We start from the raw sequence: 26,757 nt of genomic DNA on the forward strand, positions 1-26,757 counted from the left end.
GATGTCGACAGTATCCCACATACCATACTCCGTAGACTAGAACTAGACTCAGATGAATCAAGTCATAATTTGTGAGGAAAAGCAAAACTCCATTCATGCAACAGTTGCCAATCAATCATAATCACAGATCCCCAGACAAAGCCCCCAATCTAGCCATCATCGTGCGAGGCGGCCCCTCTTCACCCTTTTCATCAAACAACAGCACCAGCATCTGCATCATAATCGAACTCCTAAGACCCTGCACCTCCTTCCGCGATGAGGACGAAGACGTCCCACTGGAACAACTCGTCGGCGAGCCCCCCTCCCCCGTCTCCTGCTGCACCATATCCGCCATCAACCGTAGCACATCCTGCCACCGTCGGCGCAACGTCTCCAGCTCTTTCGTTAACCGCTTATTGTCCACCTCAAGCTTGAGGTTCGCATTCTTCGTCTCGGCGAGCAGCCGACTCAGCGCGTCGTTTTCCGCCCGCAGCTCCTCCATCTTCTTCCGTAGTTGGATGCGCTCCTGTCCCCGCCGCTCGCGGAATCGGCGCTGCGCTTCGCGGTTCTGCGATTGTCGGCGGTTGGGCTGGCTCGTTAGCTTCTCATATCACCCTGTGGATGGTAGAGGGGAGGTACATTAGAGGTAGCATTCACGTCAGGATAGCCGCCCAGCTCGCCCGGCGAATCCTGGTTCGAGCCGAGGTAGTCCGTTGCCTGTGACGAGAGCAGAAACAGCTCCTGCGGCGGGGTCATATGAACTGCTGGAAAGCGCAGTTCGCTGCTCATGCTTGGCGACAGGGCGCCGTTGGAGTCGCTGTCCATGACTTCATCCCATTGTAGGGATCGGGGGCGCAGATCGTAGGGCATGTCGTGCTGCGGACGGAGGGTGATGGGATTTGTGTACATGTTCATTTCCTCTTGTAGAAGTCGCGGATGTCAATTCAATTGCCTCGAGGAAGAGGACGAAGTCATATATAAACTCGTGGCAATGGCACCACTGCGCGGTCATGACATAGGGTGAATCAAGTGAATAGGCCATACTATTTTAATTGCCTCCAGACCATGCAGTCTGCGGGCGCTTCAGAGATAAGTCGAGAGAGTCCTAGCTCGAGCCGAATCGGGAAAATGGTCTCTGGAAGTTCCTCACGACGGCCAGAACCCAGGGCCCTACCCTTGAGCTTGAACATCCACAGCCATTCACATCGCTTCAGACACTGACAGACACTACCGTCTTGGCAGAGCATCTATACCCGACCTGGCAGTGTCTATTGTCTATGTAATTGGTGCGATGGGCGCCCAGCGATCTAGCCTGTTGGGACTAGGAGTAGGGGATGTTTGTTCCTCTGCCCGTTTTTGTCCGTGTTTCACCGGCCTCGCTTTCCAGCCCCATGCTCTGACAGATTATTCTGGGAGATGCATTTCTAGCCTGCATTGGCTGTTTCGTTATCTGATCTATCATTTCCATCAATCAACTCCCCTGTTGCCGACATCAGATGCGAACCTTCACCCTCGTGGGCCCAGGCACATGGAAGGACCTGCCATGTGCTGTTCTAATTATAGCCCAATGCGCCCATTGTCATGCTTACCTATTCTATAGATACTGTATACCCAGACTCTAACCTCTCGTTAGAGACAGATGCCATCCTCAACAATGCTATTTACTTGTCAGCATGGTTAAACAGAATCAATTAGTCTATAAAGCTAGTATAGTGGCTCTAAACCGATATGTCTAGATAGGTTCATCTCTTGGTTCAATCAGGACCTCATTCACCGCCACATGCGCCGGCTGTCGCAGCGCATACACAATCGACTTGGCCACATCCTCCGGGTCCAGAATCTTCGCCCCCGACGGCTCGCCGTACTTTTTGATCGCCTCCGCGTCCGTCGACATCCCAAGCAGATCGGTGGCCGTGTTCCCTGGCTGGATGGCTGTCACGCGCAGCCCCATTCCCGCCGTCTCCAGCCGTAGCGACTGCAGCGTCGCCTCCACGAAGAACTTGCTGGCCGAGTATACGCCCAGGCCGGGGAAGACTTTGCGTCCGGCGTCGGACGAGATGGCGACGATGTGGCCGCTGCCGCGGGTCAGCATGCCGGGCACCGTGGATGAGAGGCAGTGCAGGAGACCCTTGCAGTTCACGTCCACCGTGCGCTCCCATTCATCCGTCTTGACGTTAGCCATCATCGTGTAATACATGACACCGGCGCAGGAGACCAGGATATCGACCGGACCCAGCTGCTCGCTGGCGGCCTGCACCAGTGCTTCCACCTGCGCACGGTCGGTGACGTCGGTGCGCTGGATGAGGATCTTGCTGCCTTGGCCGGACAGCCGCCGCTGGAGAGACTCGAGCGCGTCCATGCGGCGAGCCGCCAGTGCAACATGGCACCCTTCGCGCACGAGGGCGGTTGCCACGGCGGCACCGATACCGGATGACGCGCCGGTGATGACGGCCACACGGCCGTTCAAAGGCCCACGAATAGCGGCAATAGGCTTGCTCGACCGGGCAGGCGCCTTGGGAAGCCATCCACGAGCGAACCAGTGGCGAGTGTAGGTCTCCAACAGAGCGCGATCCACCTTGGGCCGTTCTACCACAGCTCGGAACGGCCTGGTGGCCGCGTTGTCGAGCACGACGATTCCCCTCAGGAATTCCACCGTGGGCATACCACTTCGCAGAATGTCAACCGTAAAGGCGCCGTCGCCTCCCTTGACCGATCCTTGTTTCTCGGTCCAAAGCGCCACCCACTCGTCCCATCCCAGTCGCTTGGTCGGGTATCCCAACTCCGACAGGGCGTCAAACACCTGTCTTGTGTCTACCGGATCCGGGTCACCCAGGTGGAAAATTGTCTGATCGGCCCGCGTCTGCGTGGCCAGGTGGACAATCGCCTTGCTGACAAAGTCCACCGGAGTCATTTCGGCCCTCCAGCCGTCGACGTCGGGCGCGTAGCCGAGCTTGATCGATTCGACGATCAATGCCGACAACAGATCCCAGGCATTGGCTGCTCCCGTGATGCTATGACCGCTGATCGTGCCCGCACGGTGAATCTTAACGGGCAGTCCGCGGCGACCGGCCTCCAGGACCAGCTGCTCGGCCACCCACTTGGTCTGTCCGTATCCGTCCAGCAGCTTGGTCGGGACGTCTTCAACGGGTAGCATGGCGTCCTCAGGCCATCCCTTTTCGCCAGACGGCGGCAAAACTCCGTTGGTGGAAACATACTGTACTGTTGCGCCGCCCTTGCTGGCCAGACGCAGAATCTCTCTGGTTCCTCCCACATTGGGACCACGTAGAGCTGCGTAGGGGTACACCAGGTTGACGGTAGCAGCGGCATGGATGATGACAGCCACTCGAGCGGCGAGCTCATCAAACGCCTCAGGAGACAGACCAAAGCGCGACCGGGACAGGTTACCAGGTAGGATCTCGACGCGTTCCATGATCGAGTCGCGCCAAAGACCCAGATCGAGCAGATTACGACGGATACGAGCCACACCACCAGGCTGATCATCGTTGGCGGGTTCGTTAAAACGAACCAAGCAGATTATGTGCGCGGATGTGCTTTCAAGCAAATCGTGGAGGAGGAAAGCACCCAGGAATCCAGTCACACCAGTCAACAGCACCGTTTGTGCATCCGTCACGGATCGGATCTTCACATCAGGAGAAGGTCGGATGTCCTCATCCAACGTTGCGTCTGCACGCAGCACAGCCGGCAGATCGGCCTGCACGGCAGCGGTGTGACCGTCTCGGATGGCACGCACGGTTTCCAGGTGACCAGCCAGCGTAGAGTTCTCGGCCAAACGCGTAATGGGAACGCGGAAACCGAACTCTCGCGAGAATTTCGACGCGAGTTCGGCCAGGGAAAGTGAGTGACCGCCKAGGTCGAAGAAATTGTCGGTTGGCTTCAGCAACGCCTTGGGAGTTCGCAGTGTCGTAGCCCAGATGGCTGCTACTTGGTCAATACCAATGGGATCCTTCTCCTTGGCCCCATTGCCATTCACTGGGGTGGGAGAGGGCGGAGGGGGCAGTCGTTTCAGGTCAACCTTGCCAGACACCTCGTGGGTCGGCAGTTCGTCCATTTCCACCCACAGGGCGGGGATCATGTAATGAGCCAGGTACGGCGCCAAAGTTTGCCTTGCCTCCGGGCTGTGACCGGACGGGTTGATCTCGACGACCGGACGATCGGTGCTGTCCTGGTCTCGGACAATGTACGCCACCAGCTGGCGATCCAATCCTTCGCCGTGCGCGATCACGGCACAATGGCTGACTGCCAAGTGATTGACGATCTCGTTTTCAACCTTACCAGGAACCACCGAATAGCCACGGAGCTTGATCATCGCACCCACGCGACCGGTGATTTCCAGCAGCCCGGAAGGCAGAATGCGAGCGCGGTCGCCGGTGCGGTACATGCTCGCACCGGGTGTGGAGTCGAACGGATCGGCGGTGAAGGCTTTGGCGGTAGTATCGGGGAGATTGAGGTATCCCCGGGCAAGAAGGGGCCCTCCTACAAAGAGTTCTCCGCTCTCGCCGTCGGGAACCGTCTTGCCATCTTCACCCAGAATATAGGTGTGCTTCGGATCCAGAGGGGGTCCCACCGGACAATATGGGGTGTTGTCGTCGAGCATTTCCCGAATATCGCCGCAGGCAATCTCATGTGTTTCACATGCGCTGTAGCAATTCAGCAGCCGGGTGGATGGGAGGGCCTTGATGGCCCGTTTAGCGAGGTCAGTCGTGACCACCTCGCCGTTCAACCACAGCGTGCGTAGATTTGGCAACCGAGCACCGAGATGGGGGTGACGCGCGAGCACGGTGGCCAGCAACGTTGGCGTCATGAGAGTCTCGGTGATGCGATTGGCTGCCAGGAGATCAACCAGCGCTGCGGGATCGTAGCTCACGTCGTCCGGAACCGCCACGACAGTGGCACCACGCAACAATGGGCGCAGAATCTCCCAGATGAAGAACACATTGCAGGCCACCCGATCGCCAGGCTGCAGATCCTGCACGCCGAATCGGAGATTATACGAAAGCACAGGCGCTCGATGTGGATTGGCAATTCCCTTGGGTTTGCCCGTAGTGCCCGAGGAATACGAGACAAAGGCCAGTCGATCCAGATCATCCTCAGCTGGCAGAGAAGTCGACGGTTCCTTGGTGTGTCCATTGGCATCTGTTGTGGGCTCGTCGAGAGCGATCAGTGGCACATCGGCTTTGACTTTTTTTGCCTCGGCACGGTGAGTCACCACAACCACTGGCTTCGCGTCTTCAAGGACGTCTGCCAGGAGATCAGGAGGGTAAGCCAGCTCGAGAACAAGGAATGCACCTCCTGCACGGAGAGCGGCCAGGCAGGCGATCACATAATGGGCGCTCCGAGGGAGAAGCACGCCAACCAGACTATCTCGTCCGACTCCATAGCTTCGCAGGCGCTGAGCCAGAGCATCCACTTCCTTGTCTAGTTCGGCATAGGTGTATGTGGTGGAGTCATCTTCTAGTGCGGGGGCATCGGGAGTCGCATAAACCTGCTTGGTGAACAGGGCCGAGAGGTCTTTTGTGGTATCGAGAATAGACATTGAGTGTATCAGCTTTTAATTGAGTCCGAGACCGTTGTCCTGACACTTTGAGGATCTCGAATTCGAGGAGTTGGCGGGTATTTGTGGGACGGAGGGAGAGGCGGTAATGTGGAGAAGAAACGAGAAGGAGTGAATTGACACCGCGGTGTCGGCGGCAGAGAGTAAAAAGCAAAGAGAAATCTGGAAGTTGTTAGTGGACAATGTGAGATGATGATCCGATGAGGTGTGGAGGGACGTGGGATAGAAGAAACTTACCAGTCCGGTTGGGGATGGGAACGAAGAATGAGGCAAAGAGAACAAATTTCTTTTGTTGAGGAAGAAGCAAGCACGCAAGTTACTAGCAGGCCATGAATCCGGGAAGCCGGCCTCAGGAAGCTACTATGGGAGAGAACCAATTAGAGCCGGATCGAAGTGGAATGCCTGAGAATAGACCCAATCAGCGGGGAAGCTGGAGACATCTGCCACATCTTATCTAAGGTAGTGCTTATCCCGTTCTATCATGATATCATATCATAGGTACCGAGTACAGAGGAGAAGAGACAGAAACGGCAACTGCTCGTGCGACCGTCGGAGATCGGGATGATTGGAGTCAGGAATCTGCCTGGTCATGACTCATATGAGCATGGATACCCCTGGAGGCGCATCAACAACGACCCGATAAGGATTTCTGTTGACAGATTATTCAGGCATCACATGCAAGGACTACCAGTCAGGTGATCTACCCCACTACTACCCGGATATCATTGGCCCATTCCGCCAGGTCAGAGTGGGGTAGAAAGACCAAAGCCTCAGGCACAACAGCAAATGGCCAACGCTGCCAGAGCTCAGAGGAGCATACTATGATACTGTCGAGGTCTGCTTGGACTCAGTGTGAAATACTAGGTTCTATTTTTGTGGATATAGCTCAGTCTCTTCTTACTGCCAGAAATGGAAACTAGATGAGAATTCTATCCAGGCATCATGGTCATGGTTGTCGGAATTATATACCTTCCTAGTAGAGCCGTATCTTGAGTCGCAGCTAGCAGTATACCACTCTTCTCCACCGGGAAATACAGAATACTACTAGTCTCGGGCACTAGATTGCCTGGAGCAACCTAAGATTGCGCTCCAGCACAGATAAGTACCAAGCGAAAGTACAAGTACAGGTACGAGCGATCGATGGACTTTGGATGAGAACGGCTGAGATTACCAATGTGCAGTCTCAATTGAAAAGAAGTAGTAGTTAGGAATAAAAATAGTCAGAATGAGGATAACCTTGACCGGGGGCTAACACGCCGAACACTTGTAGCCTCTTTGTATGCTGGTCCTTGGCTTCCTACTCGTCGGGGCTTTCCAATGGCTCAAGCGGACATTCCCCATAGGGCCCACCATACACAATATAGTTCGCCTCCATTCCTTTACTCAGGTGTGTAGTAAAGTGGCAAATCAACTGCCACCATCCAGGGTTGAATGCAGTCATCAATACTGTTCTCATTTGTCCAGGGTTCAGGGTGACGGTGGCAGATGTGGTGTTCGAGACGGGATCGAAGATGTTATCGCCATGCATATGGAAGACATGGGTGTCAAAGCCCATGTCGTAAAGGTACCAGATTACATTGTCGTTCAGGCACATTTCGAAGGGCGGGCTGTTGGCGTAGATATAGCCGTTCAGCTGCGGATAAGGCATGTATCAGTCATTGAATTCGCAGGACATGTCCGAAGAACGGGAAGGAATGACTTACAGGGAAGAAATTTGGCGCCATTTCAGGCGTCACGTTAGTCTTTGGAGTATTGATAAACTGCGGATACCAAATGCTGAAATTCCCACGGCCATCGGTCACATTTGGATACTGGAATGACAAGTTCGCGACCTGCGACGCCATGCCAGGCAGGTACCTGCGGACGTTGTGCAGTGCAAGGAATGAATTCCACTCCTGGTTGTCCGTGTAGAGAAGGACAAATTCACGATTCTGCCGCATCACCGTCTCCATTTGTCCCCGATTGTAAACGATCACAGGCCCATAGGAACCAGCATCCTGGTCTTGATACATGCTGACGTACGGATGGTAGGTCCATATTCGGCTCTGGAGGCCGTGGTTCGGAGCGGAGTTGTCTGGAACGAGCCTATAGGGATATTGTTAGGCATCAGATCTTCATCCGTGTCAGGTATCTCCAAGAAACTGGGGCAAAGGCACCATTTATAGACGAAGCATCCTCCCGGTGGAACTGCGTCCCCTACCTCAACGCTACTCGTCCCATTGTAGTATACGCTACCTTCGGACGATTTGGTATAGTACAGCCCCATCGAATGCATGCTCGAGAAGAATTCTTGCATCTTGTTGACGAACAGGACCTGTTAAATCTTAGTATACTCCGAGAAAATGTCTTTGATTTGTGAATAACAACCTCGATCATATCACCGACTTCGGCGCGGATTATCGGTCCCTGAAACCCAAGCCAGTCAGGCTGGTCAGATTCCGTCTCGAACGTCTCATCGGTATATCCCCTATATAGCGCCTTGTCGTATCTAGTTCCGATGCTCGTGTTCGAGGCGATGTATCCATAGGTCTGCGCACGGAAGGACTCGTTGAAGGGTACACCGAGCCAGTTGTCCCAGCCTACACGTTCATATTCTCGGTTAGTGTCTATGGAAGGATGTGCATCAGACCCTATACCTGTTGGAGCATAATCCCAAGTCACAACTTCAGCTGCGACATAGTATCGACGAACAGTACCGGAGAAGTGAAAATTCGGAGGAACATAGAACGGTAATTGCCCATTCAAGCGGGCCAAACACTCCTCCGAGACTAAGGGCTGACGAGCATTTGCCGTGGATGGCGCTGCAAGGGTGCCAGCAGCCACCGCGAGCAGGGAGAATGAGAAGAGTATAGAATGCATCGGTAATGGTATTTTAAGGAAATCCTTAAGATGAAAAATCTGTCAACGAAGTGACAGCTACCATACACCACGACGAATGCAGGATATAATATGTCGGCTGTCAGTCACCATGATAGATGCTGGATGTAGCAAGATAAAAACTGTCTGTTTTTCTGAGGAACGGAGGACATTGATATCCGGAAAGACGCGTCAGGAAGGGGCCGTGGAGCAACCGAGAAGTAAAAGGCAACCACGGCGAGTGCTATTACTCTGGAGTCTGGAAGCAATAGAGGATCTGCCATGATTTCAGAAGGTCAACTGCATTGGAAAGAGCTTGCCTGACAAATTAGTCGATTCCTTAATACTCTACTCCTTGTACTCATAGCATACGCGCCAGACTCATCTTAAGATATTCACAGTGATACAACAGCCCGACAGACTAAGGAAAGGCCATAGTTAGTTGGTTACTGAGGTAGCTCTGCAAAGTGCAAAGATAGCAGTAATAATAAAAAAACGATCTAAATAGTAGTCTGACACTAGCCACCCAAATTCAGCATGTTGACTCCATAAACAATTAGACTACTCCGTACTCACTCCCTCCTCTGTACTTTCTTATGGTGTCCCTCTTGTCTATTGCCATATTATCCCTATCACCAGCATGGCCACATATCGGTACTGCATAACCATGACTCACAATGAGAAACGAACAACTAACACCATTTTACAGGGAAGCCTGGAGTCTTTTTCAAGATAAACCTAACTTTCCCTCCAGGAGCAACGGGATGAGGCCAATGACTTCGGACCGGAACAGAACTACTACAACATTGTCGAAAGCAGAATTGATCTCGGAACTTCGGCCTCTTCGACAAGACTTGTAAGAGCTGCAGTCTGCCAGGTAAGACATTCTCTTGCGATCATCACAATGGCACTGATTCCATTTTCTCAAGCAGTAATCCAAATCAAACCCCGCAAATAAGCGACCGACCTGAGCCTTCTACATTCGGCACTCAACCAGACAATTCTCTCCAGTATCGAGATCCTGGGTGTGAGAAGCTGGGAACATTACGCTGCTGGGAATCCTGTTGCAACGGCCGATTATTTTTAAATCGAAGTAACTTAATACGACATCAGCGAGAGCGAAGGGGCGAATCGGCGAAGCTGCGGTGTTCCTTTTGCGATGCGGTTTTCTTGCACAGCTCCGCCCAGATTGCGCATGAGGCTGCCAGACGATGTCGACGATGAAGGGAGCGTGTGAAGAGCGGGCAAAAGCACTATCGTTGGCTTATTTAGCTCAGTGGCTGAGTATAGAAAGAAAGTCATCAAGATCGTTTTTGTCAATGTGAGCCCGATATATGGGTCCTCGACGCCCTGGTAGCGGTCTTTGATTCGGCCTCGGCGGTGGCATCCATGAGCATTGACCAGGAAGTCGCGTACTTCAAAGTTGAAACCATTCGATCCAGCAAATAGTGCTCCTTGCAGGCCGTAGATCACATTTTGTGAGATATCATGGCATGTAGTAATCTATAAGCGCATCGACGCCGGGGAAGACAAGAAGATCGACCGTTACGCTGGTCGCAGTTTTATACTATAGCATATCGTCAGCTCGGATCTGATTAAGTGATGCACGAATAGCTGCTCTCAATCAATTCTCTGATTTCCTGTCGGAGGATCGAGGGATCGAGAGCGCCCGCTTTTATTGATGCTTCGGCGGGGGATCACCGAGGTGGCTTTCCGGGGGTGTAGATAGAGAGGTATTTGAGGAAGAAACACCCTGATCGTCCTCCTCTATTTTGTGTCATCTGAAAAATGGTATCCCTAAAGACTGTACAAGCATCCAACGCTGGAATCCGAGCCCTCCCCAACATTATCGCCCTCTTTGTTGGCGGCACCAGTGGCATTGGCCAGAGCACCTTGCGCTAGTTGGCTCGTCACGCCGACAGCCTACGGCCTATATCATCGGTCGCAACAAGGCTCGCGCCGGTCTATTTCTATCCGAACTGCGGTAACCGAGTCCCAAGGGTCGCTTCCACTTTATTGAGGCGGACGTATCGCTAGTGTGCAATGTCGATGCCGCGTGCCGGCAGATCCTCCAGCAGGAAAAGCAGCTGAACTTTCTTTTTATGACACCCGAGGGTATATCTCTGGGAGGGCGCAATGGTATGTCCCAATTGTTTTGGGGGAGCCTTCAGCTGATAAATGATCTAGAAACTGTTGAAGGTATAGACTATCTTTTTGCTCTCCGCTACCATTCCCGCATGCGCTTTATCCAGAATCTCCTCCCTCTTCTTGAATCATCCGGACCAACCTGTGTCGTCAGTGTCTACGGCGGTGGCTTCGAGTCCTCCATCAACACGTCCGACCTGGACCTTAAACACAACTTCTCCTTGCTCAACGCCTACAAGCACTCCATTACCATGACCTCTCTGAGCATGGAACACCTCGCCAGCACCTACCCTGCTGTTAGTTTCATTCACGTCTACCCGGGTCTTGTCGGCACCAACATCTACACCAACAGCTTCCCTGCACCGGTTTCAACGTTCTACAACTACGTAATGTGGCCATTCATGTGGCCCTTTTCCGTGAAGCTCATCGAGAGCGGCGAGCGACATCTATTCCATCTAAGCTCGGCTCACTACCCGGCTAAATAGGGCATGGCGTCCCAAGGAGTTCCGCTTGAAGCTGGGGATGTGGCTAAAGGCACCAATGGGGAAATTGGGAGTGGTGCTTATCTGCTGAACTGGAAGGGCGAGGTTAGACCGAGTACAGAAGTTCTGGCGCAGTATCGGGAACATGGGATACCAGAACTGGTTTGGGGTCATACAGAGACTCTTTTGGATGAGGCGGCGCGTCGATGAAATCGCCTGAAGCAATTCTTGATTTCTGTTTCTTTCGCATGATTGCTGGAAAATGTATTAGTATTCATCAGCGAAGATTTACATTCTACACACAGCAAGCATGCATGGATTTAGACCAGGTCTCACTCTACCTGTATGAGAGTGGAATGAGTATATAGTGTGTGTGTATACACTACACGAGTGCCTGCAGCGTCGCAGGTGGGTTGATTGCTAAGCCACCTCAAGCAATGCTCTAAAATTCCGAGATTAGCACATATAGGCGATGTGATGACATGAGAGAACTGGAGAGACAGACTGGAAGACATATTCGGGAGTGAGCTTCGTTCTGGCTAGGGATTGGAGTTATGGAAACAATACAAACGATCTTAGAAAAGCTGATCGAGATCTTTCGAAAATGGCGATATATGACAACTCATGTGACGAGGTCTGGTCAACATTTGCTGACCCCGCTTGTGATTCTCAGCTTCCCCTTCTCACCTGCCGGATACTAAATTCAAAGAAGCCGCAAATTTCATCCTGCTTATAACACTCAATGGCTGCATTACTCGAATCGCCTACCGGCATAAGTAATGATGCCAATGAGCACTTGGAGCGAGGGAAATCGGACGACAAAGGGGAAAATGAAAACGACAGAAAGGAAACAGCCGATAAGACGCAGGAAAGGAACAAGAGGTGGGAAATGGCTTTCGCAGCCCGGATGAGGGAGATTGTGCCTGGCCTCTTCCTTGGTAACGTCGAGGCCTCGTACAAGCGAGATATGCTGCAAGAGAATCATATCAACGCCATAGTCTCCCTTACCGATGCTCGCTGGGTGTGGTGGAATAGCATTACTAGAGAAGCCGGGATTCCAGAATATCGTCACAAATGGGTCCAATGCGCCGATTCGTCAACCCAGGACCTTCTGGCACATATGAGCGATATCTGTGACTTTATCGACCAGATCGCTTCTCCAGTATTACAGTCATCATCTACTTTACCGGTTGAAAATGAGCACGAACCGAGTGAGAAGCCGCGCGAGGCACATTCAGACGCCGTCTTGGTTCACTGTGATTTGGGAATATCACGTTCCCCAACTATCATCATTGCATATCTCATGCGCAAGTACGGCCTTAAGCGAGAGGATGTTCTTCCATTTGTTCAAGCCAAACAAAAAGTCAAGCCAAGTGCCAATTTCACCCGGCAACTGGAAGTTTGGGAGCAGACAGGATATGAAGTGTGGGAGGACGAGGAGAGAACAGTCGCGAAAGAGCCGTACCGAGCATTTCTGGAAGACCGAGCAGCGCTTCTGAGAAGAAAGGGGCATACAGGCAATGAGCCTCTCGCGCCCCTGAATCTTTAGCTGAGCATATGATGTGAAACCAGTACGCTCGTGCAGGACTTACCATCGTGGGTTCCAACGGGTCCAGTGGATGGCAAGCATCGACAAGGTTGCGAAGCAAGAAGAGTCTGCTGTAAGACATGACACCCCATGCTGGAAGGCAGAACGTAATACTAACGGCTTGCAAAGGACTCGAAATTCAAGAAACTTAAAATCAAGTAAGTCAACTGGTTGGAATTATGTTAACTTACTCACGCTTCCTTGTCAAGGGGTGCCAAGGCACATATATCCTGTTGTGTCCCTGCTGTGTTGACCCTACTGCTATCATCCCTACTAGCTAGAGATGGTTGTCCGGACGCCTTTTTGGCTAAGTGGTTAGATGTATGATATCCCATAAAGACCCCAGTGATCCGCAGGATGTGATTTCTTTATTTTTGGATGAAAATGAAAACCGTATCAAGAGCAAGCATGTGCATGAAGATGGAACTAGCAAATAAACAATACCAGAGTCATGTGGATAGTATGTGAGGAATTATTCTTAATGTACTTAGTTTAGAAGAGGTGAGGAGTTATATAAAGTAGGGCTTCAATCATGTTATTAACTCGACCTTCTTTTGGCGCCTAACCTCTGCCGTATCCTCCATGCATCCAAAAGCGCCTTGGCGATGGATGACAAGTAACATAAGAGCATCCATACATTTATGGAGCCTGCTCTGAAAATCTGCTCTGAGGCGCCATGTTTGTAGCCCAGGCCTAAGCACAACCACGTGACTGTACGCGACTTCTAAGTCGGTACAAAACACCCGGTACACATTCCCATTGAGAACTACATACAAATATCAACTGAACCTTTGAATCCCTTCAAAGCGTGGAGTTGTTTTTGCTAGTCCATTTATATCTTTACAATAGCTTCATAATCCGTTATTGCATGGTGCCTTCACTATGAACCCCTTCGTTCGGCTCGGTCGATTCATTCGACGACCATCATCTCCACCAAGAATATTCAAGTACTCCAACTTTCCCACACTGGACTCTGCCACGAAAATCGAGGAACAACGAATGCCTGCGTATGATCGGGGTCTTTATTATCCAGTCAAGCTTGGGGATGTGTTTCACTCTAGATACCAGGTTCTCAGCAAGTTGGGGTTTGGTGCAAATTCAACGGTGGGGTTTTGCCGTGACCTTCAGTATTGACCATACTCCCTGAAGATTTGTAACTAGGCTAACCTTTGATAGACAACATCGGTACATTGCACTGAAGATTTACATCAGCAGTTCCAAGGCGAATCAGGAGGTGCGGGTACTGGAGCATCTTTCAAGAATAAAGACAGACCATCCCGGCAGCAGTCTTGTCCGTAAAATGATAGAGAAGTTTGAACTCACAGGACCTAGCGGTATTCATCAGTGTATTGTGTATGAGCCGCTGTTAACGAGTCTTTTGCATTTCCAAGCAACCTTGGATCCCACGAGCCTTCCTGAGGACTTACTAAAGGGAGCACTACAGCAACTGTTACTTGCCCTTGATTTTCTACACTCAGAAGCGCATGTAATACACGCTGGTTTGTGACCCTTTGAAGACCTGCTGTTTGTTAACAACTAATGTCCTGTCTAGATATACAGGCGAAGAATATTATCATTAGCGCAAAGGACGATTCAATTTTTCATGAATGGGCTGATAATGAGAATATCGACCCAAGCCCGCGAAAGGTCGATGGCGACTACACTGTCTATTTGTCCCGCCCATTCCGTCGTAAGAAGGGATGGAGCGGTTTTGGGATGCCACTTCTCTCGGATTTTGGGGAAGCTCGGCTAGGGAATGTACACGATGGATTGATCCAGCCAGATATTTATCGTGCGCCTGAGGTCATACTTGGAATGAGCTGGACATCAAAAGTTGATATATGGAATGTTGGGGTGTTGGTAAGTGAAGTATCCTATATATCAGGATGAGGAATAATTAATAAGTGCAAGATCTGGGACCTCTTTGAGGACCACCATCTATTTGATGGCAGAGGGCCTGGCGGGAGTCATTCGGACGCACATCTTCTTGCCGAAATGATAGCGATGCTGGGCCCTCCACCATCGGATTTTCTTCGCAAGTCTCCTCACAGCCTGAAGTACTGGGACCCCTCAGGTAATATACGCACCATTGAAAGAATCCGGTAAGTCTCCAGCTAACTGTATGAATAGGACAATGGACAGCCGCGGTAGAAGTACCACATAACTCATTGGAGGACTCGGAAGAGTATCTCGAGGGCGAAAACAAGAAGATGTTTATGCAGTTCGTTAGAAAGATGCTGCGATGGGATCCAGAGGAGAGGCAGAGCGCCCGTGAACTTCTCATGGATCCTTGGTTAACAACTCCGTAGCTGACCGTACCTTTGCCAGTGATTTTGATATGTGCACTGCTTGATATCACCCTCGCTGGCGAGGCGGCCGCAGTAGGGGTTCTCCTTCTGTATGTAGAGTCATACAAACGGCACATTTCTGCTTGTTGGGTTTACAAGCTTCGAGAATACAGGCCTAGGCATCTATAGAGGCTCAATCTGCAAGAAAGCTAGCTGGAGACTAATCAAACCACGGGTCAAACGACCAACATTACCACAAGATTAGACATCTCAATAATCCGGACCCATATAGTAGGAGAGGGTTGATTCGCTACGATTACTATTGACGCTTGAGCCATAATCTCTGTAGGATGTCTCATGTTAAGGGTTTTTGAAGAAGTTTGCAGCAGACGTAAGTTCATTATAGACGATCGGATTGGATCTCGCAAGCTTCCCAAGGTGAGACGAAATGCAGACTCGGGTTTCTAGACACCCTGGGATCTTAGTGGTTAAGGGGAATCTTCGAGAGCTGGCTATTAAGGCACTGACCTTCTACCTTTCTGTATATAGGACATTGCAGGTGTGGACATTGGTCGAGCAGCACAGCCCTACTGCTTAGACGATGCACTCCGTAGGCCGGACAACCGTCGCTTGCAAACACTTAAAGAAGTAAAGCTTGTCAATGTAATCGCCAATCTGGGCTTGTAAAGGTTGGGCTAATCAGGCGATCTCGTATTGCCCCGCTCCATGGCACCGAATATAAGACGCCAAATTCAGCCTAAAGGAACTCACACCTTAACAATCAAGCTTCCCTACTGTTATTGCCGGATGCCTTTCGAGTTGGAGATGTCTCAGTTCGACTGGAAGGTGCATGCATTTGAGAATGAACCCCTGCGATATATCCTGATGCGCAGGCCGGTGGATGAAACAGAAACCAAGGGTCCATGAGGTGGTCACATAGTGAAGGCATTCTTTTACTACCACCGTGCACAGATCCCAAGTCCGAGGCGACGGTTGTAGCGAGTGTGCTAGGAATGCTCTGGCCGCTGCGGTCCTTGGATGAAGAGAGACGAAATACAAACCCTTTGAAGATGATCAAGAAAAGCATATTTGGGTCACCCAGGGGAGGAGGTTAGTGAGACAAGGGCGATATAATATGCAGATAGTTGATATATTGAGAGTGCTGCATCTATCTAAAAAGTGTAGAGGGCATCAGGGTAATCGAGAATTGTCGGCAGTTGGATGCGCAAGTCTATCGTTGAACGCTCAAACTCTCGTCTCTCAACGGCTTCTTGCCATTGCGCCACATCAAACCTCCATCCCGACAGATACTCTGACCGAGAAATGTTTATCCTAGCTAGACGGGGATACTGCTCGCGAGCAGTCTCACGAGTGAGAAGGCGGACAACCTCGATTAACGACGCATCAGGGTCCCAGATAGCAAGCTCCTTGATCGTAGAGGGAAACACCTGGTATACGAATTGTTCCATACTCGCGTGGCGGTTATGATGCGCCCAGACTTTGTGCAGAGCCTGCAGAGCGCTGCCGCCGACTTCGAGGATTTCCAAGCGCGCAAAGTCCCGCAGCGTCGAAACGCCTTCTTCAACGTTATCATCGTCGGGGAACTCAATGTTAGTCTCGAAGATGATCTCGCGGACAGAGCTCTGGACACGTTGCAGGGCCCGCCATCCGTCCAGAGGCGACCACTCTTCGGAATCTTCGTCGTATCCGTCCGAATCGACCCAATGCAGGCGGAACTTTTGGAGATTGGGGCACGCCTCCAAAACACAGTTGAGAAAATACGGCGGCGGCGCGCCCTCACCAAGATCGAGGTCCGTCAGCTTCTCCAAGGTAGGTACTTCTGCTTCGCCGGGGTAGAACGTCTCTATGGAGGGAAGTCGGAGATGCTCCAGGTTCGGCGACGCATGCAACAGCCCGCTGATTTTCCCGTACTTAATAGCATAGTGGTCGCCGCTGACATAGAAAAGCCAAACATCTAGCTTCTTCAACCTTGCAAAGACAACGTCCTTCGGAAGCGAGGCGATCACGCTCACCGTCCATTCAGGATTCATGGGCACCCTGAGAACCTTGATGTTCGGACACGACGCGACCACAAGTTCTGCTACAAGCAGTCTTCTTTCCAGGAGATAATCGTGCCACTCAGCCGGCAATGGGGGCAGACCAAGCTTGGCGATGGAGCTCTCCACCAGCTGTCGATCTTCGTCGTCGAGGTTCTCAGCATAGCCCGGCTCGTGGAAATCCAGACTAGTCACGCACTTTGCGAGATCAGGGCGGGCATCCAGTGTGCGGAGGAAAGACAGAAGCCGCGTCATGGACTCGGAAGAATGGTAGTAGTGGTCGAACAGAAGCGGTTGGCAGACATCACGCAGCCGCCGACATGTGCGACTGAGTCTGGAGAGGTGCTTCTGGCTCAGGCTGTTGGGATATGTTCCACAGCAAATGGCGCATAAATAGCTGCTGATCTCAGTCAGGAGCTCAACAGGAAGTGTATCTAGAGAAGGGCCTGCCATGATGATCGAAGTTTTGCGTTTGCCTGGGAGTGTGATTTGGGTCAAATGCGACCTATGTAGTCTCGTTAAGCGTCTACTGGCGATTATGGTAGGCTTGTAGGCTACAACCTGGTGGCTGAGTTCTGATAACCGTTATTGGAGGCTAGAATTCCCGCCGGGAGAGCTATACTGGAACAAGCAGACTAAAAGCGGCTCCTTCGTATTCATTTATGCTCATCCAAGGCTCATGATATTGAATATGATTCGCATATTTAGCCGATGAGCCATAGCCTAGTTGCTCCTCGATCTTGCAGCAATTGTGGATCAACTAAAAGCATTTGCATAAGAGTATGTTTCTCGATAAATGCTCGCGTTAAGGTCATAAAGCACGATGTCTACAGAATATAGATCCATAGCGATTAGGAACGACTTGTAGACTATATATAGGAAGGATATAAGATGAACGGCAGTCTAATTGTACTCTATCAATGTTGCAAATGATTATGTGGTCTAAAGTAAAGCAATCCCAGTAAAAGCACGGCTCTCATCCGAATATAACTGCACCTTCTGCTTCCCATCCGCGTCCGTCCGGTAAACGCTGCCCCCAAGATCGGTCAAGTAGATATGACCACGTTCCAGATCCAGCTTCAGACCGATTGCCTCGTTCAGATTCCGTGTGAGAACCTCGTAACCCAGACGACCAGTCCGTTCGACTTCCGAACCGGTCTCCTTCAGCGAGACCCTGTTCAACGAGTTTCCAAAAGGAAGCTCGCCGCGATCCGTCCAGTACAATCTGCCAGACTCCTCGTCTACCTCCAAATCAATGGGTTCCGGCAGATCCTCCAAGAGACAATGGATATCATCTCGTGTCGTGGCAGTCTCACCTTGGGGCATGTCAATATTAGCACAGAAGATCCTGCCCCTGCCGCTCTTCGAAGGTCCCTTTTGCGTCCAGTAAAACTTGCCGAAACGAGGGGAAACAGCGATGCCCACACACCACTTTGTGGCGTCTTGCATGTCTCCGGGTTGTTGGTAATCGCCAGTTTGGATGATGATCTCGAGATCACTTCCGTCGTAGTTGCATCGGAATACGCGCAGTCCTTCCCGGTCAGAGAAGTAGACCTTTTGAGCGGACTGATCCAGTGGTAGTTGTTTCGGGGTGTTGGTTGTCCCCGGCGCAACAAGGGTCTTGATATCTGAGCCGTCAACGTTGGCAGAGTAGACGGCCCCGTCGTCCTTGCCTGGTACACCCATGTTGGTCCAGAACATGCGTTTAGCGGCGGAATCAATAGACAAGCCGTCTGGCAGGGCTTGGTCCTTGACTAGTACTCGTTGAAGCTTTCCATCGGCCGAGAATTCGACGATCTGACCCACGTTGAAACCGGGGGCGGAGGCCGACAGACCTACATCGAGGGCGATGATTTTGGTTTGGGCAGTGGTATTTGCCGAGGGTGATGCTGCAGGGTACAGTCCACCGTTTGCACACTTGTTGCCGAGCTTACCCTTGTCGAGATAGTTCTCCTTCAGAAAGTCGACGGTCCTCTCGGGTGAGAGACCGCGCTCTGCAACGTAATGGCTTTCGATAAACGCGACGGTATCAAGGCCGACAGCTATTGTTCGTCAGACAGAGCTGCTAGAAGCAAAGGGAATACGTACCGTCCATCGTCTTGCAAGGCAAGACTCCTCCCTTGACAAACATCTCCTGCCACATCGAGTCAATCTCCTCCGGTACCGAGACACCCTCCGCCAGGATCGTCAGGACCTCCCGCTTGACAGCCGCCCACAGACGGTTGAAGATAAACCCGGTCGATTCCTTCCGAGCAACATACGGAACCGTCGCAGCCTCCTTGGACCGCTCAACCATAAACGGAAAGATCTCAGCCGCGGTATACCCATCCGTCATGAGCTCGACAATCATACACTGCGGCGGCATGTAGTAGTGCATATTCAGAGTCCGGCGTTTTGTTGCCTCTGACACCTTCTCAAGCATCTCCGAAGACTTGTACGACGAGGAGTTTGACGCAAGAATACAGTCACCCGGCGCGAGAGCATCGAGTTCGGCAAACGTGTCGATCTTGAGCTGGATCTTCTCCGGCACGGCCTCGATGACCAGCCAGGCATTGTCCACTGCTTCCTTGAGGTCCTCGGTTGTGTCCACTGTGCCCGGCTTCTGGCCTGTGCTCTCGGCATACGAGTCCACGTTATCTCTGACGTAGGCTAGGCAGTCTGCGCGCTGCTGAGGACTCGGATCGCGGACTTGGACATTGTAGCCTGCTGAGGCCCAGATGCACGCTGTACAAGTTAGCTTTATCTTGGACACTTAATGCGAGAAGGCATACCAAGTCTACGGCCGAGCACGCCTGCACCGAGAATGGCGACAGGGCGTTGGCGATAGTTCTTTGGTGGCTGCCACGTTGGATGCATTGTAAGCCGTGTATATGCTCAGAACGTAAGTATGGATGTTTGGGTTGTGAGAATGTGATGGAATGATAATATGACTTGATTGTTGAACTATCTAAGATGAAGCTATCTGCCAGGCTAAAGAAGATGGTGTGTGAGGCACTAAGCTTAATTTAGAAGTATAGGTAAGAGAGTAATATTCACACCCCCCTTACTCTAAGCTAGAGTTAATATATATGCTTGTCTGATTTCCTGATTAGGCAGGTGAGATAGACTTAGGAAGGTTAATTATTCTAAGTTACTTAATAAATTAGGTAAATCTATATTTTATAAAAGGCTTAGTAAGGCTATTAGTAGCCTACTTAGTAATAGATATATATAGATATTCTAGCTTGCTAGCTATCACCTCTTAATAAAGGAAGTGATATCTAATATTAATATACTTAGTCTAAGTATAGTACTCTATATTATAGCTTAATAACTAAGCCCCCTAATTATTAGTATAAATATATATAGGGAGATGATAATGGACCCTATTAAGGACTAAGAGTTTAGATAATAGTAATATAAGCTAGATTACTTCCTAAGCTATAAGGGCTATAGTAATATATTCTAATTCTATAGATAAGAGAGTAATACTAGTCTAGTACTTTAAGTACTATAAGATAGGTAAATTATCTAATAGAAAGATATATCTAGATATAGAAACTAATTTAATAGTATAAGGACTAGCCTAATTAGTATTAATAAAGCTATTAAGATTATTAAGTATAGTAGGATAGAATAGTATAAGTAATAGTATCTCTATTAGATAGTAAAATATATACTTTACTATAATAAAGTAATTAGGGCTAGGATTCCTAGTAAAGTATATAAGCTTAGATATAGCCTAGGTAATATCTAGATAGGTCCTTAGTATAAGCTAGGTAAGTAAACTAATTATCTCCTAATATAGAAGAATATCTTTCTATAAAGCTATTTAATTATAGTTAGAGAGAACTTCCTTCTTATTATAAGGAGTTATAGTATAATAGTAATTAGTTATTCTAAATTATTTTAGAATCTTCTAAATATAGTTAGATTAATAAAGAAAGATACCATCCTTTTACCTAATTATATTAATTCCTAGATAGACTAAAACCTCTCTATTATCTATATACTTAAAGGACTTACCTAGTTTAGATAGAAAGTTATTAATAAGTTCCTTAGAATATAAGAGAATAAGAATATTATTAATATAGATAAGTAAAGTAATATTATTTTAGATAAATACTAAATAATCTATATATATATATTTAAAGCTAATAAATAGGAGGAAGTTATATATTAATTAATACTATTTATAAAGAGATTACTTAAGGCTATAAAGTATTTTTATAAGTAAGGTATATTTATTTACTTACTTTATTCTATTAGAAAGATATATATAGATAGATTTTTTAAGTAGTATATAAAGAAAGGTTATAATTATATTAATATACTATAGTAGCTAGCTATCTCTAGTAGTAAAGGTAGTAAATATCTTAAAGCTTATAGACTTTATAATAATTATATAAATTTTATTAAAATTAATTCCCTTATATTAGCAGAAGCCTTAGATAACTAGATAAGACTTAAGGGTCTTATTCTATTTAATTTTAAATATCTATTTTAGAGGTAGAAGCCTTATCCTCTTTTACTAGTTAATTACTTAAAAAATACTATTATAGATTAACTCTACTACTTCCCTATAGATAGACTAATACTATTTAGATCTATATTTATAGGTGATAGCCTTAGTATATAAAAGGGGAAGGAAATTATCTCTCTATAGATTATATAAGATATCTAGATTAGCTATAGTAGATTTAATTATATAGATATATAATTATTCCTCTACTTTATTAACTATATCTAGAATATAATTAATAATAGCCTAGAGAACTTATATATCTACTATTTAAACTAGCTAAGGTAGGAAAGACTTATTAAAGTATATAGATAGGCCCTCTATAGCTTCTAGTATATAATATAAAGGTTTCTATATATATATAGAATAATATAAAGGAAGATCCTTAGAGATCTAAGAGCCACCTGCCTCTGGTGCTATAGAAGATCCTAGAGAAGGAATCTATAGGCTCTTATTAGCTAGAGTAGGCTATTCTAGATTATAATTAGCTAATTATTTAATAATAGGATGTTCAGAGGTATTAGGAAGCTATAGAAGGCTATAATTATTATAAGAGGGAGATAGGAGATTAGGAAGAATACCTATAGATTTATATTAGATTAGCTAATTAGGTATCTTAGATATAGTAGAATTAGAATTAGAATTAGATAGCACTGGGGCTAGAATGATTAGAATTAGAGGCTATATAGGAGCTAAGAATCTACTATTTCTTATCTTAAGGAATTTAATTAGAATATAATACTATTCTAGTAGCTAATTTATCTTATTATTAGCCTGCTTATAGTATTAATTAATTTAATTAAGATTATAGGCCACTTCTAGCTTACTAGATGAAGGTAGTTCTTTAGTAAAGATAATATTATAAGATTAGATAATCTTCTTAGTAGATATATTATAGACCTTATAGTATCCCTCTATATAGCTAATAAATTAGCCCTTAGATATATATAGATCTAGCTTCTTATACTACTCCTTAGGTATTAATACCTAGCACTTATAGCCTAGGGCATGCTAATAGGAGATATCTAGCTAGATACTATAGAGAGCTTTATAGAGGGTTATACCTATCTTAGAATAGAAGAGGTAATTAGATAGGTAATTAACTATAAGAATAAGATGCTCCTAGAGATATTTAGGGAGTTAATTCTCTACTATAATAGATATAATAGGCTTAATTAAGTGTTAATTCTTTATCTTAGGAATACTATTTAATTAAGGAGTATAGAAAGGTATAGGGTCCTAGATAATACCCCTATCTAAGATATATAAATAGATTAGTTTATATTCTGTAGTATTATCACCCTGAATCTATTTAACTTTATAGGAGAACTATATCTCTAGATAGTTAATTACCTAGATAAGTCTATCTAGAACTTCTATCTATAATTTAAGTAGGAAGACCTAGTAGAACTATATAATATTATCTATAATAGTTAAGAAGTATATTTCTCTGCTATATACCTAGATACTAAGAGGTCTATAGATATTAATATATAAGAATTTATCAGGGCTAGAATAGATTATTTTATCCCTGCTATATAGAAGCTAATAACCTTTACTAATAATATATAGGCTATAGGGAAGTTATAACCCCCCTTTCTTAAGGTATAAGCTAGTAATATAGTCTAGAAGTATATATAGATAATATTTAGATAAGTAAGTAGTATGCTAGTAAGTAAGATTAATAGATATAGGCTTAGGATCTTTAATAGTTATTATATTAATAAAGGCTTTAAATCTAGGGTGTAAAATATATTTAATATCTTCTAAGCTAGATAGCCTACTAGTCTGCTATAGCTATTTAATTATCTTAATAGATTTATAGCTAGTAGTACAGAGGAAGTAATAGTTCTAAATTATCTTAGTAAAAGCCTTAATTAAGCTATTATAAATTAATTTAATACTACTATTATTCTAAAAGACTATATTAATGCCCAGTTCTGCTAGCTTTTAGATAGAAACTAGATTCTAAGTAAGAGCTAGTGTATGCTAGACTTTAGGGAATATAATTAATCTAATATATTTATTACTATTTAGAAGAGTAAGATTAATAATAATAGTACTATAGCCTTTAGTCTAGAAGACCTAGCTAGTAGCTATATAGACTAGGAGAATAAGATTATAATAGTTAATAAATAAAGAATAGTATAGAGTTATTATATTACTAGCCCTAGAATCTAATATCTAGTTATAGGGATAGTCCTGGTTAACCATGCTAACCTCTTTATATTATATCTGTTAGCAGGAAAGCCTAATATTATTATACTATAAGGAATTACTATTAAATATAATCTAATTAGCCTCCTTATTATAATCTTTATTTATTTAATTAGTAGAATAGGAAGTAGTAATATTAGTAGTAAATTTACTATATCTATAGCTATGCCCTCTCTGGCTTCCTCTCTATAAGGAGTTAGTAGTAGAAGGATTAGAACTAGTATTCTTTAAGTAATATATAGAAGGGAGATAACTGCTAAACTTACTATAATAATAATATTAGATAATGCTAGTATCTTTATTATTTAGATCTTTAGCTATAGGGCTGTTAGATGGATATTAATTAGATTAATTTAAATTAGAATTAGAATTAGAATAAGAGGTACTAGATTAATTCTAATTATCTCTATATCTATTATATTAGCTATTCCTCCCCCCTTAAACTAAATTAGCTAATAGTTAATTAGAATTAGATTAGTTTCTGCTAACACCAGTAGCATAGTATTTAAATTTAAAGTATTAGAACTATAAGTAAATATTATATAGATTAATCTATTATCCTACTTTTAATAATTCTATATTTATAATAAAGTTATTAAGATAGGGAATGCCCTTAATAGACTATAAGAATAGATAGTATTTAATCTACTTAGGAAGGATATTAAAAGTATATATCTTAGTAATTATAGCTTATTATTTCTATAGAAATATATTATAATTACTACTTAGATTATATTTAATCTAATAGAACTTCTACTAGAGTAAGAAGAGACTATCCCTACTACTATATTTATAAAGGCTCTATAGCTTTTTAAAAGCTAGAACTATATTAATAAGGCTAGAGATATATATCTTTATAGTATTATTAATAGTAATATAGAGTATTATAAGCACTTAATAGTTAAGATAAGTAAATACTTTATTCTACTATTTATAATACTCTATAAGTTAATAATTCTAGATATTTTAATTATTAATTAAGTTATTAATATTACTCTCTATTTGTAGCGGGCAGGGCCCGCTGAGTGCTTGAGCCTACTAGGCACTCACAATCTACCTTAGGCACTAATAAACTCTTGTCTAGCAAGGACACCAGCAGTTACATAACCCTTATAGTAATTAATATAGTAATTAATCTAGTTATATGATCTCATCTACCATTCATATACTTCTTTTTATATTCAGCTATTACAGCCCTAGTTAGAACCCTTTAGCAATTTCTTACCATCTAAATCTAGGTTATAGATTTATAAGGCTTCTAGCCTATAACATTAGAAATTGCTCCCTACTAGATAGTCAGACAGAACCAGACAAACCAGACAAACCAGATGAACCAGATAAACCAGATAAACCAGATRAACCAGATGAACCAGATGAACCAGACAAACCAGATAAACCAGATAAACTAGATAAACCAGATAGTTAGACAGAACTAGCAAGAGACAGCTGAACCATAGAACTAGCTAAGCAGAACTAGATAAAATAGTTAGATATCTATAATAGCTAAAATAGATAATATAGATAGCACAGATAGTATGAACTATAATAATATATTATTATAGATATTAATATCACCAGAAGGACTAAGTAAAGGATATATATAGTAATAGAATACTATATAGACAGACCCTATAGCCTAAATAGCCTAATAGTTATAAGAGATTATGAATTAAATAACTTAGATAGAGGTATAGTAGATAGCTACTACTCCCTAGATAGATACTACTTCTATAGTAGTAATACCTACTACTTAGATAACTTCTATAGTATCTACTCCTGCTACTATACCTATAAATAAACTAGTAAGAAGGCCTAAACTAATTCTACCTAACCCTAACTAATTTAATGATATTAATAAGGCTATATATAATATCTTCTATTCTAACTTACTATAGAAGCTAGAAGTTAACTACTTTATATTTAATAGTTATTATAACTATATATAGTATGCCTTTACTAGGCTTAAGGACTAGGCTATAACTATAATAAGCCCTTAGATAGATTAGTATACCCAGAACCATGCTATAATAGGAGCTAATCTAGATTATATAATTAGCTAGCTTAATCTTATATTCTAGGATAGTGTTATGACACCAACACAGCTGCACTAAAAAGTTAGGTGGATGTGATAGGCAGAATCCTGGAATAATAATAACTAACCAAACCATGATCACTAAATTGCGGAAAGATCATGAGTTTCTAACAGAAAGCTATATATAACTATAGCCTTTCTATTATCACCTAGAATTACTCTGTAGTGCCCTGAGCACTAGGCTAGATTCACTAGGATAAGGAAGGATTACACCTGACATATAACTAGGTAGTATATAAATAGTATGACAAGACTACTCTATTAGAGTATATAATATACCATATCTATATTAAGCATATACTAATATATATACTACTAGGAGGAACTATGGATATATAAGGATACTTATTATTATTATATCTAGCACTCTTAGTTTAGTTCTTTATATTTAATATTAATAACTTACTTAAGTATAAGTTCACTAGTCTAATTTATTAGTTACTCTCTTACTATTAAGTATATATACTTAATAGGCCTTGCTTCTATCTCTACTATTATTATTCTTATATTATCTTTGGATTATCTTTAGCCTTCAGGAGGTTATTATATTATTATATTATTAGGCTACTAGGGTGGTAGGCCTTAGGCAAGTATTAGATATAGTCTAGAGACTATATTATCTTATTCCTAAAGTAGTTAACTAGCAGAGAATAGTAGAGATAGATCCTAGGGTGTGATAAATTAAATACTATATAGTATGAATTACTTTAGGGAGTTTGATTAATACTTAATATTAAATATTATAGTAAATAATATGCCATGAACCTCTGCTAGCTTAAATATTAGTTAGATAGGAACTTTATAGTAGTAAGTAGCTGCACAGCCTTAGATTATAGTAGAAGATCTAATAGATAGGATTAAATAGCTCTAGGAGTATGTTCTTAGATTAATATAATAGAATAAGACTCTGAATAGTTGATTGATAGCTAAGTCTGTTAAAGTTAGACTACTAGAATTATTTAATAGGAGTTAATCTAAGT

General features: G+C 45.2%; 8 protein-coding genes across 8 annotated transcripts; 3 read left to right on the forward strand and 5 right to left on the reverse strand.

Moving 5' to 3' along the window:
* Positions 1 to 121: 121 nt before the first annotated feature.
* Aspvir_004092 (putative bZIP transcription factor) lies at positions 122 to 888 on the reverse strand (the record flags this gene model as incomplete). The annotated part of the gene is made up of 2 exons (XM_043267328.1): positions 122 to 568; positions 619 to 888. 2 exons carry the CDS (start codon positions 886 to 888, stop codon positions 122 to 124), a joined length of 717 nt encoding a protein of 238 aa, XP_043123263.1.
* Positions 889 to 1,711: 823 nt separating this feature from the next.
* Aspvir_004093 (non-ribosomal peptide synthetase) lies at positions 1,712 to 5,533 on the reverse strand (the record flags this gene model as incomplete). The annotated part of the gene is made up of 1 exon (XM_043267329.1): positions 1,712 to 5,533. The coding sequence occupies one exon, from the start codon at positions 5,531 to 5,533 to the stop codon at positions 1,712 to 1,714; it is 3,822 nt and encodes a 1,273-aa protein (XP_043123264.1).
* Positions 5,534 to 6,848: 1,315 nt separating this feature from the next.
* Aspvir_004094 (uncharacterized protein) lies at positions 6,849 to 8,410 on the reverse strand (the record flags this gene model as incomplete). The annotated part of the gene is made up of 5 exons (XM_043267330.1): positions 6,849 to 7,184; positions 7,255 to 7,636; positions 7,708 to 7,865; positions 7,919 to 8,130; positions 8,188 to 8,410. 5 exons carry the CDS (start codon positions 8,408 to 8,410, stop codon positions 6,849 to 6,851), a joined length of 1,311 nt encoding a protein of 436 aa, XP_043123265.1.
* Positions 8,411 to 10,195: 1,785 nt separating this feature from the next.
* Aspvir_004095 (uncharacterized protein) lies at positions 10,196 to 11,037 on the forward strand (the record flags this gene model as incomplete). Its single annotated transcript, XM_043267331.1, has 3 exons — positions 10,196 to 10,308; positions 10,401 to 10,546; positions 10,595 to 11,037. The coding sequence occupies 3 exons, from the start codon at positions 10,196 to 10,198 to the stop codon at positions 11,035 to 11,037; spliced, it is 702 nt and encodes a 233-aa protein (XP_043123266.1).
* Positions 11,038 to 11,776: 739 nt separating this feature from the next.
* Aspvir_004096 (uncharacterized protein) lies at positions 11,777 to 12,583 on the forward strand (the record flags this gene model as incomplete). The annotated part of the gene is made up of 1 exon (XM_043267332.1): positions 11,777 to 12,583. The coding sequence occupies one exon, from the start codon at positions 11,777 to 11,779 to the stop codon at positions 12,581 to 12,583; it is 807 nt and encodes a 268-aa protein (XP_043123267.1).
* Positions 12,584 to 13,504: 921 nt separating this feature from the next.
* Positions 13,505 to 14,931, forward strand: Aspvir_004097 (putative protein kinase; the record flags this gene model as incomplete). The annotated part of the gene is made up of 5 exons (XM_043267333.1): positions 13,505 to 13,707; positions 13,799 to 14,121; positions 14,175 to 14,482; positions 14,534 to 14,696; positions 14,753 to 14,931. The coding sequence occupies 5 exons, from the start codon at positions 13,505 to 13,507 to the stop codon at positions 14,929 to 14,931; spliced, it is 1,176 nt and encodes a 391-aa protein (XP_043123268.1).
* Positions 14,932 to 16,082: 1,151 nt separating this feature from the next.
* On the reverse strand, positions 16,083 to 17,420 carry Aspvir_004098 (uncharacterized protein; the record flags this gene model as incomplete). The annotated part of the gene is made up of 1 exon (XM_043267334.1): positions 16,083 to 17,420. The coding sequence occupies one exon, from the start codon at positions 17,418 to 17,420 to the stop codon at positions 16,083 to 16,085; it is 1,338 nt and encodes a 445-aa protein (XP_043123269.1).
* A 489-nt stretch (positions 17,421 to 17,909) lies between these two features.
* On the reverse strand, positions 17,910 to 19,823 carry Aspvir_004099 (putative 3-hydroxyacyl-CoA dehydrogenase; the record flags this gene model as incomplete). The annotated part of the gene is made up of 3 exons (XM_043267335.1): positions 17,910 to 19,009; positions 19,056 to 19,691; positions 19,739 to 19,823. 3 exons carry the CDS (start codon positions 19,821 to 19,823, stop codon positions 17,910 to 17,912), a joined length of 1,821 nt encoding a protein of 606 aa, XP_043123270.1.
* Positions 19,824 to 26,757: the final 6,934 nt, after the last annotated feature.

This window comes from Aspergillus viridinutans (assembly GCF_018404265.1).
Source record: "Aspergillus viridinutans IFM 47045 DNA, scaffold_2, whole genome shotgun sequence".
NCBI classification, from domain to species: domain Eukaryota; kingdom Fungi; phylum Ascomycota; class Eurotiomycetes; order Eurotiales; family Aspergillaceae; genus Aspergillus; species Aspergillus viridinutans.